A 20,609-nucleotide genomic window follows, 5' to 3' on the forward strand; every position below is an offset into this window, starting at 1 on the left:
AGCCCCTGCCTTGTGATAACTTACATGATGTCTCTTTACTGCACTTCTCATCAGGCTCCTATCCAAGGACTGCTCTGTGACTGCTGCATTGAAGGTATTTAGAGAAAAGCCAACTAAGTGTCATGCCTGCTGTCTTGTGCTGTCGTCACTGGAAATAGACATGTCACTCAGGAGATGGATGCAATGTCTTCATGCACCCCCACCGGTAATTTCACTACTTAGAGAAAGAAGTAAAGTAGCATAAACAACCTCCCTGTCCTTTGCATCCCCATTAGGTTTATCTTTGTTGACAAGTGCCTGCTGATATCTGTTTTGTTTTGGACTCAGTGTTCCCTGGTGAGGTTGTAAAAAAGCAGAGTGAAAAGGGTCCAAAAAGATGACTGAGTAGTAAAAGGTGAGCGAGAGTGAGATAGGTAAAGAATCCGCAGAACAAAACATTTAAAATAATGGGGTTTTTTGCAGACTTGTAGGAACGCATACTGCAGTCTGTCCAAATGTATAACTGTGGTAGCACTGCTTTTCAATTAGATTTTGAGGTCTTCGTAGTCTATGAAATTTATAGATTACAGCAGAAAATGTTTCCCAAAATTTGCCACAATAGCAGAATCATTTTTCCTTCCTTCTAGACATTAAAACTGTTTTTAATTATAAGAAAGTAACCCTCGGTGGAGGGTGTTAAGGAAGAAAAAGAAAGAAAAAGAAAGAGAGGATGTAATATTTCCTAAACCACGGGTCTGAAGACGCAGATGCACGTTGCTCATATAAAGATCAGTTATTCAACGTTGTTACGGAAGAGATGGCAATGTGTGTGCGTGTGCTTAACTAATTGAAAATTGGTGGTGGTTAAAATAAAGGAAATGAGAGAAAAGAAAGAAAGAGAGAGAGGGGTGGAGGGATAAGCAGACTCACAGATCGAAAGAGAGAGAGAGAGAGAACGGAGGAGGGGAGGAGAGGGAGGGAGGGGTGACGCGGGGAAGTACTTAGAGAGAAGACGCATCATCTGTGCAGTGGTGGGAGCAACATCTCCTGGTTGCAGTCCGACAGCAACGCGAGCAGCTTTTCCGACTTGTTTCCAGAAACCGTTGTTGCGTGACGAGACCATGTGGATTTACAAGCTCGTTTTCGGATTCGTTTTCGTCGTTTCTTGCTCTGGTAAGTTTGCCGAAAACTACTCACAACTGCTCCCGTTGCTGCCCAACGTGTGACACCAGAGCCAGCGTGTGAGCGCACTGGTTTGCGCTCCCTGCACAACAAACTGTCAAGCACGAGTTAGGAGTGCCTTGAATCATCTGATTTTATTACTGTCGCTGCGATGTTCGGATAATAACACATTCGTCTTGTGTTTAACTCTGTATAGGTGTGTTATTAATGCAATCTGGTGGTGCGCGATTTATGGGTTAGCGTTACTTAGAGTCAAAACACATCCCTGGCAGTATTTTTTAAGACTGGACTTCAGTGAAAAGAGATGCTTTTGCTAAGAGCAATTACAGAGCTTTTTCATTCTAACTCACTACCAGAGCTCATTGGACTATACAGTATCGCTTTGAAATTTAGCTGAATGAACACTGGGTAAGTGATAAGAAAAAAAACATCTGCTTATACGCTAACCCACTGTCACCTAAAGTGACCTGTTAAAATCCAATCAATCGTGCAGTCACCCTCTAGCTGAGTGCAACTTTCGCGGTTCATTGCTTCTTGGCACTCAGCCGGTCAACTCAAGCTGACGAGCGGACAAACACTAGGCCTCTGGTACTCTGTGCTCCCCAGCTTGCTTACCACATAGTAAACTATCCAGACACTGAATCTGAAATCAACTCTGATGTGTGACGTCTTCCCTTCAAGTGATTCAACGATTTTTGTTTGTATGTTCTCTATGTGTTTGTGTGTGTGTCAGCCTCGATTTCATTTGGGGCCAGTGACAAATGACTGTGCATCCCATTGGACGCTGTAAACCTAATGGGATGCACAGTTAAAGCAGACTTCTTCACACATAAAGTATTGTGCAAAAGGCTTGAGTCACTGCTCATTTCTTTATATTTTAGCAGGAAAATGGGGAAATAGGTGCAGTGATTTATTGAAACGTTTGCAAACATAAATGGAAATATGGTTTTTGAAAGCAAGAACAGCGTTTGCACGATTCTTAGAAACTTGAAGTCAGTATTTGGTATGAGCACCTTTATTCTTCAACGCAACCTGAACTCTTTTAGCCAAGCTGTCTTGCAATTCTGCAAGTAGTCTTCAGGAATAGTTCTCCAGGCTTCGTGTAGGTCATTCAAAGCTCTTCTATGGATGCTGCTTCAAAAATGTTGAGGTCCGGTCTCTGGGGAGGCCAATCCATGACTGATAGTGTTCCATGGTGTTTTTCTACAAGGTATACTTTTACTGCATTGGGAGTGTAGTTTTGATCATTGTCATGCTAAAAAAAATGAAACTACTGTTAGTCAGATGCTTTCCATGGTGACCAAAATCTGTTGGTACTTTTATGCGTTCATTCAGCTCCAAACATTGACAGAGCATCCACTCTGTTTCACAGATGGCTGTAGACACTCACTAATGTACGTCTCTGCTGACCTCCATATTTATTTGGATCTGATTTCTCTTGTCACTCATATTCAGTCCAGTTCTTGCACATTACCTATGCATTTTCTCCTTGTTTCCCTTCCTTAAATATGGCTTTTAAAAGCCAGCCTCCCACTGAGGCTATTTCAGATGAGGCTTTGGTGAGCAGTAGAGAGAGCCGCTAAAGGGCCAAAATGCATCTCTCAGGTCCTGTGTCAGGTCTTTTTTTTTTTTTTTTTGCAGTTTTACAGTTGTTTTTGTTTTTTCATTCCCTAAGGCCATGGCTTTTTTAAAGACTTCTTCTTTTGTCTTCCATCTGTCCAGTTTCCTCAGTTTTTTTTAAAGTGCACATCAAGCCAGATATGCAAAAGCTTTTTGGGAATCATCTTGTTGGTGCAAAAATACTATTACAGAGCGCACAAGATGCATTTTTAAATTGTTTTGCTAAGTTGCCTGTTACATGTAGACACAATACTGTTTTATTGCTTGGTGTAAGTGCTTTTTTTTTCTAATGGTTGAATGATTCATAGTTTTTTTGTTTGTTAAGTGACTAAACACACAAAAAGAAAATATTTCTGTGAAAATGATCACAAACAAGGACTGGAGTGCAAATAACTGAAAAAGAAAAAAACTGAAAGATATGCAGAAAGTCTGAAGAATTAAGACCACTTAAAATTTAATGAAAGTCTGGCTCTTTGCAAAATAAAAAGAAATGAGGTGTTTGAGACGTTTTCTAGACAGTCTCATCAGCAGACAACAAAGAATACTTTGTTTGTGTGAATTCATTTTATTATTATTATTACTAGAAGTAGTATTTAGTATCCCTTGTGTTAATATATACAATTTAGAATGGGCAGACTAAGACTACTTTTGTCATGGATGTAGAGCCAGACAAGTCTGTAGACTGTCATAAAGCTATCTGTCCGTGTTCAACCACAACAGCATCAGGCCCTTCCTAATGATGCTCTCTCTACCTATAGTTGAGTCTCATTAATAATGTAAAATGTCAAATTAATGCTACTCAGTAATTGTGACCACATTTTGTAATTGTGTATCAGAAGGCAGAAGAAATGCTCTCCAGGACTACCAGAAAACTGACAGCATTCAACTGATGGTCCATTCTGATTCCTCCCACCTGACCAAAAGCAGGAAGCTGAGCTTATCGAAATGTGCTAAAGCCTGCAGCCGCAACAAAAGGCTCCCCTTTACCTGCAGGTTTGTCCATGCTAATGTCATTACCCTTTCAGTTTCAGGATATTACTTTGGTAACATGGGAATGGCTTTCAGTTCGTCTTACTTAATTAATGTTTGCATGATGCATGAATTTTGATGGTTAGTTTAGCAGGCCTCACCTTTGTGTACTCACAGAATCCCCATGTTACTGGTTTCCTTTTACTTCAAGATGTCATAAAACTGACCATTATTATTCTCACTCTCCCTCCTGTTTTCTCTTCCTCCTTTCCAATCCTCTTTATTCTCTAGAGCATTTGTGTATGATCATAAAAACAGGAAATGCCAGTGGCTGTCCTTCGACAGGAACTCACCAGGAGTTCAGAGCCAGCAGAACATGAACTACCAACTGTATGAGAAGAAAGGTGCGCTACATTTCCATGTTTTTGCTCACCCAGCTGATACATACACAACAAGTGTCTCTGACTCTCAGAAAAAACACATCCTTGAGGTAGCCTTTCTTTCAATAGACACCACTGCTTCTGTACAGGTTTTGTTGATTTACATTTTTTAGAAAAAAATAATATCCATTTCATAACAATTTATGCTAGAGTGATTTTAGCTCCGTGATGATGGGAACCCTCTGGGGGGAAGACTAGGAAGGGCAAGGACTATTGGCATGTTTATTGGGTTGGGCCACATCATGGTTCATTTTCTGTCATTAAGCGGTGTTTATGTAAATATTGGAAATTCCCACCCGTTTTCAATCACACTGACCACAACTGTGAACTGTGAACATGCCGGCTGTGTAACATATTTTTTACTGAGTCCAGATTTTAAAGATGATTAGGAAAGCAGATTTGACTTTTGGCATTGTCGCATGTCCGTTAAGCTCAGTGTTTCAGATGAAAATCTCCTTCTGTCTGTTTTCTCTATTATCTGTTCTGGCTCTGTATGCAAAGCACTTATCACATTTACAAGACCATTCTCTGTGTCTGTCTTATTTCAGACTATGTTAGAGAATGCATTGTAGGAACAGGGCAGAGTTACAGGGGGCGGAGGTCAGTGACTGTGAGTGGGATCCTGTGCCAGGCCTGGGCTTCTCCTGTTCCTCATGAGCACAAGTAAGAATCTGATGTACTTTACACCACAATGTCAAACAAAATAGTGTTATAAGCTCTTTCTTACTGTTAGTTTTGGCCTGCTAGTAATGCAATTAGCTAGTAGCTAGAGGCTGGTCTGTATGTGTGCATATGTATATATGAGTATGATATATTAGGGGTTGATTAGGCTCCTGGGAGCAGTCATTCATCAGAACTGACCTCATTGTAACGCCTTACACAGTCACAGATCATTTCCTGCTGTGGACCTACTGTTTATCTAGATGTGTATGTAGTGTGAATTCAAGTGTGTGTATTTTACTTTTACTGGCATATGCCACATTTGGTTAAATCTAAGTTCTAGGTATGTCCCCTAAATGTCTAAATCTATTTTTGCTGATAAGATATTTTTCAAAGTAAGAAAAAAGTTAAAATAATAAGATGCCAGTAAAAGATGACAAAAGTGAAATTTGCACTGATCTCGGTTACATTGCACAGTGCAGTTGCATAATTTTTTACCCAGTAAGCAACAATATAGTTACATTAATCTAAGCCTATATGACTAAGATCCACTGTAGACTTAATAGCGACAGAGAGAGCTATGTGCTTCCTTGAAAATCAAAGATGACTGTACTGTACACTAGCCATACTTTATCGCTGAACCCTATGCTACCTCCTCTCTCTTTTGTTTTTAAACTGTTTTCCTCTTTTTTCCACATTGTTGGAATTCTGTTCATTATTCTCTTTATCACTTTCATATTTAAAGGTAATCCAAGATTGAAAGATAGCCACCAATTTCCTGATTTCCAAAACAAAGAGCACATGAATAGTGTTGAACCTTCAGTAAAAAAGAAAAATCCCACTGCCCTTTCTCCTTAGAGATTTAAAACGACTTTGAAAGGCTTTGTAGTGTCGAATCAAAGCCGGCAGTGTACGTTTGCACCTCCAGTGAACCTGCTTTATCAGGCCGTTATTAACTTTTCTGTAAATCAGGTAATTAAACCCAGGCACTTTGTATGTTTTATCAGTTCACTTACAGACATGGGAAATTGACATACACGCAAGCACAGATTAATGCACGCACATACACACAGACACAAGTTCAAATAGCATTTTTATCAGTGTAAGGTTTCCCCCTCCATAGATTGCCCACCAAAGACTTCTCATTTTTGTACCTGTCATTACCAAATCTAGTGAAGGACTATTTCATAGCTTTATCTTTTCCCCATCATGTGGAAAAACACCGCTTGTCTAACAAGCTATGCTTTCTGTGTCCATCATCACAGCTGGTGACTACAGCCATGTGCTTCCCTGATGTAAAAGATATGAGTCATTTGTCAGTATGTTTATGTTACGTCCACCAACGCCAACCTCATGGAGAACTAACTTTGCTTTTAAGTATTAACCTGTTTTCCCTAAAAAAAGACTGCTGTGTCACTGATGATTCAGTCCTTTGGCATAGTTGTCAGTAACTTTTATTTTTGTTCATTTCCACTGGTGGTGTTTACAGAGCAGCACTCTTGTAAATGAGCAAGGAGAAGTCATTCTGTCAGAGATTAAAACCAGAGACCACAAACTGTGACCTTTTGGTGTTTTTCAAAAAGAACTTGCTCTGCATGCGAGCCGAAACGCTGTATTTGGCAGCAGGTCTTGGTACATGTGTTTGTTTTGTAACTGCAGCTCTGCTTCTGACAGATTCATGTCTAAGACGTTCAGGAAGACGGACCTCCGGGAAAACTACTGTCGCAACCCAGACAACTCTGCTGTTGGCCCATGGTGCTTTACCACTGACCCTCGGCCACACTTCAGACATGAGGAGTGTGGCATACCACAGTGTTCAGAAGGTGGGTTTTACACACAGGCACACACGTTTGCAGAAATATATCAGTGCTTATATGAGCACATATTAATGTTAAAATAATACCCATTCTGCAATCTGCATTATCTCATCAATTGAGGCTTGATAGCCTGAAACGAGCTCCGGCAAACTAGGCAATCATATAGTTGGACTAAGCAAGTTCACCTAAACTGTGCTCTCTTGTGATATCTATCTATCTATATGTGTGTGCGTGTGTTACTTGCTGAGGCCAGCTGCAGCTGTTCCCAGGTGTGTGGTTTGGTTTACACTGTCCTCTCTCATTCCATCAGGCTCAGGGTTTGTAAAGGGTTTGAACCTGAAGAAGCGGGTGTTGGAATGTTACGGGATATTAATCCCCCTGTCGTCTACTCAACATCAATTGTTAGCCATTATATCCATCCCTGTGGCATACATGTGGTTGTGATGAAAGAAGAGGGCCTCCTCAGCATGTTTTAGCCTTTATGTTATATCGCACAATGTTACTGTCAGGCACTGAAGGAGGGGATGATAATGACCTCTGTTATCTAATCCTCGGGGATTCATGCTGTCAGAGGGGTTGTTTCCTCAGCATGCATGGCACTGGATCACTTTAATGAGGCGCCAGGTTGTGGTTGGGTAGGACAAAATGGGAATCCTTCTTGCTCTTTAACTGACACAAGTTGTACAACAAAGATAATGACATTTTATTTTGATAAAAAGCCTGTGCTCTCCCAGTAAAAAAATGACTGGGAGGGTTTCTCCTGAAATTAAGTGGTCCTAATAGGAAACATACACACAGACACGCAAACATGGCGTGTACAAGCACAAATACATGTGCAGCCTGTGGACTCACAAACATCTGTTTCCAATCTGGATCCTTGCTGTTGTTCACACTAGACAGTGTATTCTACTCACCAGGCAGAAAATGAGGCTTTGTCTTTATCCAAGAAACTTTTTAATGTTTGCATCCATATTTTAAATATCTTTGTTTATAACGAGTCTTCATTAAAGCTGAAGTATGCAAGAATAAAGTACTTTGATTGGCCAAAACTGATCATTATGATATACAGTGGAACCCCGGCTTACAAAGTCCCCATTTAACGAAACGCCACCTCTTCCTCCACCAAGAACTTCGTTTCCAGCCAGCATCGCCTCACTCAAAAGGCGATGGAAAAAGGTGCTTCGACTTACGAAAGACCCTCTGGAACGAATTATTTTCGTAAGTCGGGGTTCCACTGTAGTAGGTGTAGAAATCCAGTTCTTGCACAGCCCAGTTGAAAATCTAGTATGGTGAAAGGCTGTTAACGACTTGTTTGTCTAGTGTAACAAACAAAAAAATGTTGCTTATCCCACTTTAAGTATTATGTTATCAAAATGTTTAGTTCAAAATGTTGCTTAACAGTTTGGGAATCTAATATTAAACGCTAAAGTGTATTCAATTTGATCTTCAGCTCTATTCCTTTGTGAGCCCATGGCTATCCTACTAAAAAAAACACACCTCTCATTTATATTCTGGATATATGATTTTTCATTGATCAACTTAGCATTTTTCTAAGATATGTGCATGTGTTTTTCTGCTGTATAGTTGAGTGTATCAACTGTATTGGCGAGGATTACAGAGGACCAATGGACCACACAGAAAGTGGAAAAGAATGCCAGCGGTGGGACTTGGATGACCCACACAAACACCTGTACCACCCCAAGAGGTGATGCTCACAATTGCACACACACAGATACACACTTACCTCTGCAGCGCTCAAAATTTGTGCAAGCTCAATCACATCTACTTGCATGCATGCTTATAGCATGAGAATACATTATGTTTTAAAAGGTTCATAAAGTAATTCAATGTAGTTTCGCTGCACTTACTTTGGTGATGAAGTGATTTGGATTCAGTTAGTGAAAACCTTCCCCAAAGGAATAATACTGGAATCCAGTGTGTGTTTATGTGTTTTTTTTTTGTGTGTATTTAACAATAATATGTTGGGAAAATGCTTCATTTTGACTTAATTGTCCCAAATTGCTTTAAACTCTCAGACTTGGGCCTAAGCTGTTATTCATTTATACCTGTTTTAAGGTTTCATATATTTTAATCTATATTGTTATTCGTTGCACGATCTTCAAAAAGTGTGTGTACACGTCAGCTGTGTGCATCTGTGTCAAGACAGCTAGTGGGATGGCAGGTGGTCTGGATTAGTGGGGACTCGTTAACACATCCTTAATCATCCCACTGTTTATGTAAACGAGGTCCCAGACTGCTCATAGCACTAATGTAATAAGAGGGTCCCACTGCCTGATACTTCATGCCTAGTGGCTACAGGCCTGAAGGGATGTAGGACTTTGGGATGACTTACTGTAGAACACCTGTAGTGGTGCAACTCATTATCTTCCTCACTCCCCTGAGCTCAGAAGAGTTATTAGTGTGTCGGTTACATGCAATGAATTGTCTCTCAACTATTTTGCACTGCTTGTGAATCAGCAGGAAAATAGAAACATGGATCTCTTGACTTTCAGAATACAGTGGCAGTTAACATCCTCATGAGTCCTCCAAGTGTGTGATAGTTGTTTTATATTTTATTTATTTGCAATGCTTTTGAGTCTTGTTTCTGCTTACATATTTTTTCTGCCTGTTTTGTATTAGGTACCCTGACAAAGGCCTGGATGATAACTATTGTAGAAACCCAGACGGACGCCAAAGACCCTGGTGCTTTACCACAGACCCAAATACACCCTGGGAGTACTGCAACATCACAGTTTGCGGTGAGCATATATTCATGTTTGTTTGTGTGTGGTTGAATCCATTACCATTTGTCATGCATGTTACGGAGCAGTCTATGCCCTTCTGTTAGTGGCAGTGTTGCTGCTCAGTGCGGGTCGACAAAGTATGACTGACTGCAGCAAAATTTACTGCTTCCTGTACCTTTCATTTTACCATTCCTCCCCTCTTCCTGGCTAATGCTAAAGAATATACAAACACACACTCACCCACCCACACAAACAGATGCAGAGCCCCCCTCCCCTCCCTCTTAGGGTTGGCTCTCTGTTATGTCTTCTCTGATAGCCAGAATGTTTATTTTTTTCCCTGCACCACTGGCTTTCTGTTTATTGTTCTATGCCAGCTCTTATGTGTGGTAGTCAAACTGCACAGGTCTGAATTACTGCTCTACATTAACCTCGTGTTACACATGCAGACACAACACCAGGGTCACACACACTACAAGCAGATCATTTACACCTCATACACTTAGTGCAAACGGTGTGATTGATGTTTAAGAGATCGTGTGTGCGTCACATCTGGCTTTGGCTTTGTGTGTCTTTGCACTTGTAGTAAACCAGCAAACACTGCGTGCTTGGAGTTCACCCTGCAATCAGTGACAAGTCAGACACTGGATTCTTCAAGAACATAAAATAGAAACAGAGCTGGTGTTGTTGTTGGACTCTGCTTTATTCTCTTTAGTCTGTGACCGGCCTGCTTTCCTGCTAGAAGCATCAGCAGTCCTGGCTCCATGTTTACTAGATGGCACTCCACCATGTGGACCCAGTGATTCACTGTTCTCTCCCCCTTATTTTCTCCTCTCTAAAAATTGTCTTCTACCCAGGGCATTCAACCCTTCTCTCACTCTTTCTCTATTATGGGAGCTTTTTGGGAACAGACCAAGTTTACGACCCAGTTAGTCTTAATCAAAACAAGGCACACAGAGACAAACAGATAAAGTGTTCATTTGATAAGGCCCCTTCTTTTGTTTACTGTCAAACTAGTTCAAATCTATTTTTATGCATCTACTATGCACAGCAAATCTCTGTTTTAGAGACTTGAAGATCTGGCGCTTTGTACATTTTCGGGTACAGTCGTGTAATGCTCAGGTTAATGAACTTGTAGCACTATCTAATGAGGATCTCCGTGAAGACAAGTACAGCAGACTCAATTTCGTGCCTTGGTTATCTTTTTGAGCCTAGCTAAACTGCATTCTTTCAAAACCACAGCTATTCTGTTGATGTCAGATAGTCAGTGTACTAAGAGTATTTGGCACCATTTCAAATACACTGTCACACTGAATACATCTATAATCCTGGCTGTTTGCTACTATTGACATCACTGTGCACTAATACAAAGTGGATGTATCTTGAGATCAGGGAATGATAAAACCTGGGGATGAGGACAGTGTCATTTTTAGGCCAACTAATTTGGCTGCCATCAGAGCAAATTGTTTGTTGCAGTCTGAATTGTAGGTGTTGGCAGTTGGGAGACTGAATTCTGCACAGTGAGGGTCTAAATTTACCAGGAGGCAATTTACCCCACAACCCCCCAAAAAAGTGCCCCATTGGCAAGCTGTACTTTTCTGAACATACATACACTTTTATGGCAGAGCATGCAACATTAATCAGTGTAATTGTATCTATTATATTAATGTTTTCCACAGCAATGTTACACAAACACACTTTTTGTTTGACTTCAGTTCACAGTTACCAATTTTTTTTTGCAGAGGATGGCATTCAGACTAACATATTTTGATATATTGGTAGACTCATTTGTTTATGTTTCGTGTGAAAATGTAAATTACAACAGTGGCAGAACCTTGACCCTGTGGAAGTTCCTGAAACATCTTCCTGGAAAATCATTCATGGAGAACGATATACAAATTTCAGGCAAATAAAAAACCTCCTGGGGGTTTTTCAACTTTCTATACAGTTCAAAGTTACCATAATTTATTCAGTTTTCATCACTTTTTTTCTCTTACCGCTCTCATTTCACTGATCTGTAACTCACAGCAATTGTTTTCAAAATTTCTTCATACACCATTTAAACTAAATAAGCTTTTATCAGTTCTTCACCATCTCTGTGCACAGTGTAAATTAGGTGGCCAAACTTTTCACACTGTCTTTTTTTCTATGTTAGTGCAATCATAAATGGTAAATTTGAGCAGATTCAAACTAGCCCCATTCAGTGTTGCCAACTCCTCAGTAAGGAAAATCGCTATTGGTTGTCCTAAAAGTCGCTAGAAGTCGCTAAATGACGTTATCGCCTAATTTGCATAATTGGTCATGCTAATCTAATATTAACCTATGTCGTTGGAGAGAGAAATAACATCGTGGAAGAGACATAAAGTGAGTAAAAAACGTCCTAAATGCATTTAGAGTTTATTTAGAACTACAAATTAAATTTCTTTTAGCAATTATTGTTTTTTTTTTAATGTCACAATTCCAACCCTGCTCCTTTACCCGGGCTTGGACCGGCAAAAGTGACCCGAAATAGGCACTCTGGTGGAGTTACTTTGTGTGTGTGTGTTTATAAGTAATTATATTAAACCTTGTGATCCACAAAACAGCATAAGAGTAAAAGAGTAAAATAAGAACTGACTGCGTTACAGCACCCGCTGCTTGTTGAGAGTAAAAGTAATATGCGCTTTCACGTCTTTTTTAGCGACTTTTTTTTTAGAGAAAAAGTCGCTAAGGGGTCTGAAAACTCGCTAAATATAGCGACAAAGTCGCTAAGTTGGCAACACTGGCCCCATTTATACACTGTAGTTGAGGCATTTAAAATTAATTTTCATATGCATTTCATATTGCCTTATGCGTAAATTCCTTTTTTATTTCAGCATTACATATGTTGAGGGAAACAACCACGATTTTAAGAGTTGGGTTAGCCCTCAGTTGTGGTTGGTAGTGTTTAATTCTCCTCATATACCAGAGATAATCCTCATATCGAAGAGGATTTGTTTATCTAACATATGTAAATAAAGATTGACTTTTGGGGGTTATGCTGAAACATCTTTAGTTGCAAGAGCACAAGATCTTGAGCCTAAATTACTAAGCTTTCTATATACTATACTATCCTTGCTATATTTTGGTTTGCCTTTTGGTTTGTTTAAGAACATGTGTTATTATTAATTTTTTGTCTATATTTGTTAGAAACCCCTCCTAAAAGTAATGTGGTGGAAACAACTGAGTGTTACCAGGGCAGAGGAGAGGGTTACAGGGGAGCAGTAGATATGACGCCCACTGGACTTACCTGCCAGCGCTGGGACTCTCAGTATCCCCATAACCATACATTCCTGCCTGAAGCATACCCCTGCAAGTGAGTCAGAAACTTACATGATACAACCATCCACTCACTCACCCTTGCACTTACATTTTAGCAGATTACAGCATGACTTTCTCTTGTGTTTTCCAGGGACCTGAGAGAGAACTTCTGTCGAAATCCAGATGGCCAAGAATTCCCCTGGTGCTTCACTACAGACCCAAGAGTCCGCACAATGTCCTGCATTAATATCCCTCAGTGTGGCACCCAAAACAGGCTTGTCAGCGGTGAGAGACTCAACGGATTTATTTGGCTTTGACAGGAGCAAGGGAAAAGACAATTTTCTCTCCATCGGAAGCAGATAAATGCGCATATTCTGAGAGAGATCTTGTAACCACACACATCCCAGCGGAAAGCTGTTGCCCTGTAAGAGTGTGGGAAGGACTGACCACCATGTATCACACAAATAAAATCTGACAGCAACTCAGGATGGTCAGTTCTTACTGGTCACTAAAAAAAGATCGAAAGATTAGTGCCATTTGAGATTCTTTTCGAGGTAGATTTAGAAGTTCTACATGCAGATCTATAGCTGAGTAGGCAAATTCAGATTCCCTAAGGGATTTTAACGGATATTCTTTCGAGACTGAGTGGGCTTGAATTGGAATTATAAAACCACTCTGAGGCTATCTTGTGGTTTACGCTTGAGAGTTCAATACATTCCCATATACAAAATACTGTAAATTAAATGAAGGGTAACAAACAGCTAAAAAAAATTATGAACGGCGGTATTTTTCTCATTTATCATTGTCAAGGATTACTTTTGTGTTTCCAGCCAAGCATAAAGTAGGACCACTACAACAACTACGATAGCTCAGCTAAGGGTTGTGTATTCTTTTGCTCATATTTGAACACAATTCACAGTTTTTTTTTTACTCTAGCTTTTCAGTTGAACAGCACCACATGCATAATTGTACATTTATAGAGACTGTTTTGCATGTTTTTGTTTAAAGCCCTTATTTGTTTGCACACGCAGTATGTGTCCAGACAGCCTATCTAATTCTTCTATCTCATTTTGTCCAAATCCAGACTGCTATGAAAGATTTGGAGAAAATTACCAAGGACAGCAGTCAAGGACTAGATCAAACCTGCCCTGTGCTCCCTGGAGAGACCACAGCAACAGGTCGGCCCACTGGATCTCTGCTACTTCCTAATCACTTTCCCAAACTTCACTATGATGTAGAAAACAGACTTGCACCATTAATAAAACTGTAGACAAGCACTACTGGCTAAAATAGACATTTAAGTTGTCACACCGGTCCACAACATGTTAACCCACAGACCCCAACAAAGTGTAAGAGATTTTAAGGCACTCAGTGAGACAAGAAGAAGAAAGAAAACACAAATTTTGAACAGAAGACGACCTTGTGCACGACAGTCCTGCTATGCAAGTGTATCTGAGTTTTCTAGAACCATGTGTGCAAATCTGAAACATGGTGTTGTTTTAGGGAGGCACTTTGTAAGTGACCTCTACTTAAGTCTCGCTGTTGTTAGTCAGTCAAGGCAAGCCACTTGTTCTCAGAGGAGAAAACAACTCCTAGCCTCCCCTACAGCTTTTTTATGGCTTGAGAAGCGTTTTCCTGAAAATGACCAAGCTGAGCAAGAAAGACTCCCAGAGATAACTTGGCTGGGCGATGCACTCTTTACAACTCACCCTTGACCCTAAATTCGCTCCTTTACAGGAACACTTCAAAGCCACTCAACCCCACTGTATGGCTCCTTCTAATGGGTCAAAAGCTGGGGTTAGGAAGTCAGAGAGAGAGCTGGCTACACCAGAAGGATAATATAAATAAACATGAATTTTAAACCCTTGATTGCTATGATTTCACCACCTTATTAGTTAAGGAATTTGGTGTGAGAAGGGATTTAGTTTGTGGTTTTAAAATTGTAGCGAGAATGCTTCATGTGTGGGATACGTCTGCACGAGTATTAGATATGTGAATGTAGGTGGGAGCATACTGTCTAAGTGAGTAATTCCTTTGCAAATCACCTCATTATCTTGTCTGGAGGGAGAGAGCCTACACAGCTGTGTATTTAACGGTCCAAATCCTATCTGGCTAAATTCATTCAGCTTTTTACACATAGTTATAAATCAGTAGAGATCCTTTTTTTAACTGTCAAAACAAGACAAATTATCTGCTTAAACTAAAAGAAAGAACGAAAGCAAGGGAGATGTTTCTTTTGTTTTCACATTGTCTTTGGGGCTTAATAAATGTTGATGAAAGATTTGTTAAGGGATCATTCGGGTTTCTGTGTTTGCTCAGTGGTGAGAGGGGCATGCCGACGGCTGGCCTGGAAGGAAACTACTGTCGAAATCCTGATAAAGACAAACATGGTCCCTGGTGTTACACCAACAATTCTGCCATACCCTGGGACTACTGCAATGTGAAACCATGTGAGTGTCAATCCATACAATATGAGCACTGACACACACACAGAAACATAAAAGTCACTTAGATAATGTGTAATTGAAGCTTTATCATAGTTCTAGAGAAAAGACTGAGCTAGTGTTTTTTGTTTTCACTTCTGTTTCTTTCTCTCTCACTCTAACACACACACACACACGCACACACACACACACACACACACACACACACACACACACACACACACACACACACACAGAGAGAGAGAGAGAGAGAGAGAGGGAGAATAATTTGGAGTGGGTAAGTCTGTCTATACTCACAGGAGATCCATAGTCATCAGGAAGCCTGAGGGTTTTTGTATGGAGCCAGAGGCATCATGCTTGCAACTAGCTTATAAAAGTTTATGAATCTTTTTCTTCTTTTTTACACTTTTTTTTAAAACTTTTAACTACAAGACCATACCCTTGTTGTATTTCACGTTTTAGGATTCCTTCTCATTTACTGTTTTGTAAATAACTGTGTTACAATTCTGATTTGTTATTTAATATATTATCCTTACCATCTGTTATCTTGCCGAGCCTCCATTAGTGGTGTGAATAATGCATCCATGTTTGATTACTTGACATGAGCAGATTATCAGAATATAAATGAATTCATGACTCCTGACCTTAAAACTATGAGAAAAGTGCTTTAAAGTATATAAATAAAACATAAGCAGTTGTGCTCTTGTGGCGTCTGTTACATCTAAAAATCTAAAATTAGGAAGCAGCTTTAACCTACAGACACACTGCAACCCTTTTAAGGCGTGTTGCATTCAATTAAACATGACATGGAAAACAAACTCATTGGCTCTGGTAGCTGTTGCTCTATGCTCACTGTGAAATGTACACCCCTGTGTGAGGTTGGCTCTTACCTTGTATGAGTTAATGCGCCCTGATCACTTGCTTGTCTCCTTGCCTCTCTGCAGGTAATGCTTCACAGAACACCATCCAACTGGGTGAGAGTCTCTCTGTGCTCATCTGTCTGCCTGTGTGTGCGAGTGGCTCAGTTGCTGAACTGTATTTGATTGGCTACAGAACTTGATGGGGTGCTTTTTATGTCCAGCTATAATGATGCATGAGATAATGAGGTTGTGGTGGCATCTGTTTCCCTTTCTGTGTGTCTCTGTTGGTCTTTCTGTGTTACTTTGTACTCTTTTTCACATAGTAATTGAAGAACAAATGATGAATCCTCTGCTCTCTTGACATACAGAGTTCAGAATACAAATGGGTTCTGTTAACATTTTCAGTAATCACCTTAATTATCGGCCTCATCAGTTAATGTTCTTATGATGATGATTGAGCTGCGTCGTTAGGCAGCTCGAGTGCCTCTTGTATTGTGACTATGTAAACAATATATGTCCGTGTTAACTACAGTGTCATTGTGTCTGTGACCGTGTCTTTATGGCTAAAATTTAATGTATATTTTATTTGCGCTCTCACTTTCCAGGTGAGGAGGCTTCTGTGAGCTGTTTTGTCCATAAGACAACGAGGATCGTAGGAGGAAGTCCAATGAGCATATCAGAAGGCAGCTGGATGGTCAGCATACAGAAAGGGTATGGGATTTAGCGTTCGACACATTTTCCTCTACTAAAGAACAGTGGAGGATCCTGCCCAGACTATTGATTAAAAAAAATCTGAAGGGTTGCTTATTCTTTTTCTTTTTATCTTGTCGACTGGGTTTTAGGATTTATGTACAACATATGTTTGTTTTTGCTTTGATCCTTGACATTTATGATCAGTCAGCATGTACATATAGAAAAGAAACAGGGTTAAGAAAACAGATTACCACTGTAAGAAGTTCACTTATAATACTCTTATTTCTCTGAACAACATAAGGATTAGCCTATTAAGCCAGATTCATTAAATACAATGACTGTCTAGAACATAATTATTAGTTGTGTGCTTATATATTGGTGAAGTTTCAGATGTATTGACGAAGAGCTTGTGATGTGATTCTATTAATTGTATTGTCAGGTTGTCATAGTATGATTACAAGCTTTTTCCCCGAGATTTTCTCCCCAAAGTGGCGCAGTTTCAGGTCATGTATGCTGTGGGATGTCATAGATTTGACCTCAATATAATATTTGTGTTTTGTGCTGTTCTCAGATCAATGCACTGGTGTGGCGGTTCACTAATACGAGACGAGTGGGTGCTTACTGACAGAGAGTGCTTCTCCTCATGGTAATGTTGTCTCCCTTTTTGGTTTTTGGAGTAGGGCGGTAAAAAGTTAAAGGATTTGAGCAGTTTTAACCCGAAGAATGATAACTGTGCAGTATTTCCAACTGTATTAACTTTTTCTTGTGCCTGTTCAGTGTTCCGAACCTCAGCGAGTATCGAGTGTGGCTGGGGGTCTCTGATATTCGAGAGGGCGCTCCTGACTGGTCTAAGAGGCAGGAAGTCAGTATAGCCCATGTAATATGTGGCCCTGAGGGCTCCAGCTTAGCCCTCCTAAGGCTCTCTAAGTGAGTGCCTGGAAAAATAATCTCAGTGATATATTGATATATTTTTCTGTACTTGTGATGCTAATCATATTTTGTAAATATGTTTTTCAGGCCTGCCCTTCCTGCAGACAATGTCCATACGATTCAGCTACCTGTGGCTGGGTGCAGCATCCCAGAAGGAACAATATGTAAAATGTATGGATGGGGAGAGACCAAAGGTACTAATATTATATATTGGATTATAGTATACATACCTATTTTCTGGTTCTTATGCTTGCAATATGTTAACCCTGGGTTCTTCTTAACATTGTGTTGCACTGTATTATATTTACTACAACAAAACACAGGCAATGAAGTGCAATTTTTAACTCTTTCAGGCACTGGCTATGAAGATATGCTAAAGGCAGTGGAACTGCCCATTGTCAGGAATAACCGGTGTAGAGAAATGCACAGAGGAAACCTTCACATCACCACCAACAAGATCTGTGCAGGAGGGAAGAGGAATGAGGGAGTGTGTGAGGTAAACTGTTGTAAACAGTTTGTATTGTTTTCCTAAAGAAGTGTTTTGGTATTTACACACAGGGCAAATAACTGTTTTAGTGATCAGAAGGAAAAGTGCTCACTAGAATTCATACAGTGCACTCAAACCGTGTTGGTAAACAAGAACAGGCTTTTACTCCTATGGATAAAGTAATTGTTCCCAGTGTGAATCTACGTGGGCATTAGCGCCTTTGTTTAACACAGTGCTTCCAAAGCCCAGTTTGATCTAAATCTCAAACAAATGTTATGTGAATCCGTGGGCTTAGTATTCAGTCAGTTGTAAATAGAGCAGCTGGAGACTGTTGCGCTAAATTTCATCAGCTATCAAAGACTTGATTTTGTGGTTTCTGGCTTTAGAAAAGAGCTGCCCATGTTTGGATATAATATCTATAACAGAACAATTTCATTTGAGTGTCAGAAACGTAAAACATTAATGTTAGCTGTTTAAAACTACGGACAAAGAAAAATGTGCTATAAATTTAATCTTTCTTCTTTTTTTTTTCTTTTTTTTCGCAGAGGGACTATGGAGGCCCTCTGGTGTGTCAGGATGGGTATATCAGGGTTATTGTTGGAGTAAGTGTCCATGGCAGAGGCTGTGCTCGGGCCAACCAGCCTAGCATCTTCATTAACGTGCCCTTCTACACGCAATGGATCTACAAGGTTTTCAAATATTACCCCAACACCGTCTAGAAACGTAACCGAGAATGAAAAAAGTTTGGGGGACTAAATCTGACCAAGACCACCAGTGGTGCACGCAGGATGCCTGGTTTATATGTTTTGCATACTTACACAGTCCAGATCAATAGGAAATTGATCCAAGGATGTACTTACACTATGATGTAATATTTAAAGTATCAACAAGAATATTCAGATTCCAAAAGGCACTGATGGCAGTAGAGTGGATGTTTTATCTTAGACATATGGTAAGAAAGTCAAGAAACAACAAAGTATGGCTTTGACTGAGTTGGGAGCAGAACAGACAAACATACACATATATGTATATATCTTTTTTATCCAATTCACATTTTCCTTTGGGTAGCAGTTCCACCATAAATTGTGTATGTGTGTATGTAATTACTCTTGATTCCTGGCATTACTTGAATATTTTAAATACCAAATTCGGTGGTTCAGCAGCTGCTTTTGTAGAGTACGTCAATGGGCCACTTAGAAAACTATCCAGTGGTAGGGCAACGTTAAGGACACTATGACGAGCTTTGATAAAGTGGTCCTTACTGTACATACTATTTTAATGAGTGTGTTTGTGACACTCTTAATTCATTTAGGTCTTATAGATCTATTATAAGGGAACTCAGATGTTGGGGTGGATATAAAGTGTGCTATCTCTGTGTTTTAGCTTTTAGCCACATTTCTGTTTCATTGTGGTGTCAAATAAACAGAAATACCTAAATAAACTGCATCTTCAGTGTTCTTCTCCTAACACAATACACCTGACTGAAAGATGCTCTTTGCTTTCTGTGTAAAAAAAATGAGTGTATGGTTACCCAGTCTTCACAGGATTTGAAAAACATGTATTTTTTTTCCTTTTATGTGTGCACAAAAGTTCTTTCTGTACAGAATATAATATTTCGTTTAAAAAAAAAAGTTGAATAGTCATTGGTATGTCTGTTTTTTATGTTTGTTTTTTATGTCTGTGTATGTGCAGAGGGAGAGTGAGTTTTGCCTGTGAGCCTGTGCACGTTTAAACCAGAACTGAATCCACTCTCATACCTTGGCAGACCCTTATTTTAATTCCACCCTAGATATTAGCGTGTCAGAGTCTGCTGTTTCCAACTCTTGTGGATGGGATGTGGTCTTTGTAACATTACTGTCTGTGATGGGTTTCACTGTGATGACTGAACAGCCCTTGAAACAACTTGACACACTTCTTTTTCCAGTGTCAGTGATTGAGATGGCTTTACAGCTACATTATTTTTGCATGAGTGAGAAAAATGGTCTGTGTGTGAATGTGTGCACACTAAAAGATTCTGCAAGCTGCTATATTCCACAGACTGTACAGTAATGCCTTATAATATAAAATGTGTATTGTATTGAGTGCACTTACTATGAGCGTGAAATGTTAAACCCAGTTTCAGCATTATTTTCAAATGATGCCTGTCATTATATTAAACTCTTTTTCTACTTATCTGTGAATTGAATTTTAATTTCATGTTTTAAATGTTGCATTCTTTGCATTCTGAGTACAAACATGCATAACTGCAGTCAGTTTGCTGCATAATTAATAGAACAGAGGTTGGTTGTTGTATTTCACTACCAGAAGATGGCACCATGGTAGCATAGAGACTATGAGGACGAATTTGTAATCTTGCTAATCTCTCTTTCTCCCTCTTTCTCACACACACACACAGACACACACAATCCATACAGCCACATTCACTTTCAATTGCACACACAAAGTGGCATATACTCACACACACCACTGGTTCCAGCCATGTAGCTGTTCCTGATAAAAACACTACAC

The 20,609-nt window shown here is 39.8% G+C and overlaps 1 protein-coding gene across 1 annotated transcript; it reads left to right on the forward strand.

The window, feature by feature from the left end:
* Nucleotides 1–957: 957 nt before the first annotated feature.
* On the forward strand, nt 958–20,273 carry hgfb (hepatocyte growth factor b). Its single transcript, XM_082539864.1, has 18 exons — nt 958–1,152; nt 3,618–3,774; nt 4,042–4,154; nt 4,739–4,853; nt 6,525–6,673; nt 8,252–8,372; nt 9,308–9,426; nt 12,577–12,742; nt 12,839–12,972; nt 13,772–13,865; nt 15,007–15,137; nt 16,076–16,105; nt 16,597–16,702; nt 17,256–17,330; nt 17,462–17,611; nt 17,702–17,808; nt 17,968–18,110; nt 18,647–20,273. Exons 1-18 carry the CDS (start codon nt 1,101–1,103, stop codon nt 18,818–18,820), a joined length of 2,136 nt encoding a protein of 711 aa, XP_082395990.1. The 5' UTR covers nt 958–1,100; the 3' UTR covers nt 18,821–20,273.
* Nucleotides 20,274–20,609: the final 336 nt, after the last annotated feature.

The sequence above is a fragment of the Aulonocara stuartgranti genome (assembly GCF_965226115.1).
Source record: "Aulonocara stuartgranti genome assembly, chromosome: 7".
Lineage (NCBI taxonomy): Eukaryota > Metazoa > Chordata > Actinopteri > Cichliformes > Cichlidae > Aulonocara > Aulonocara stuartgranti.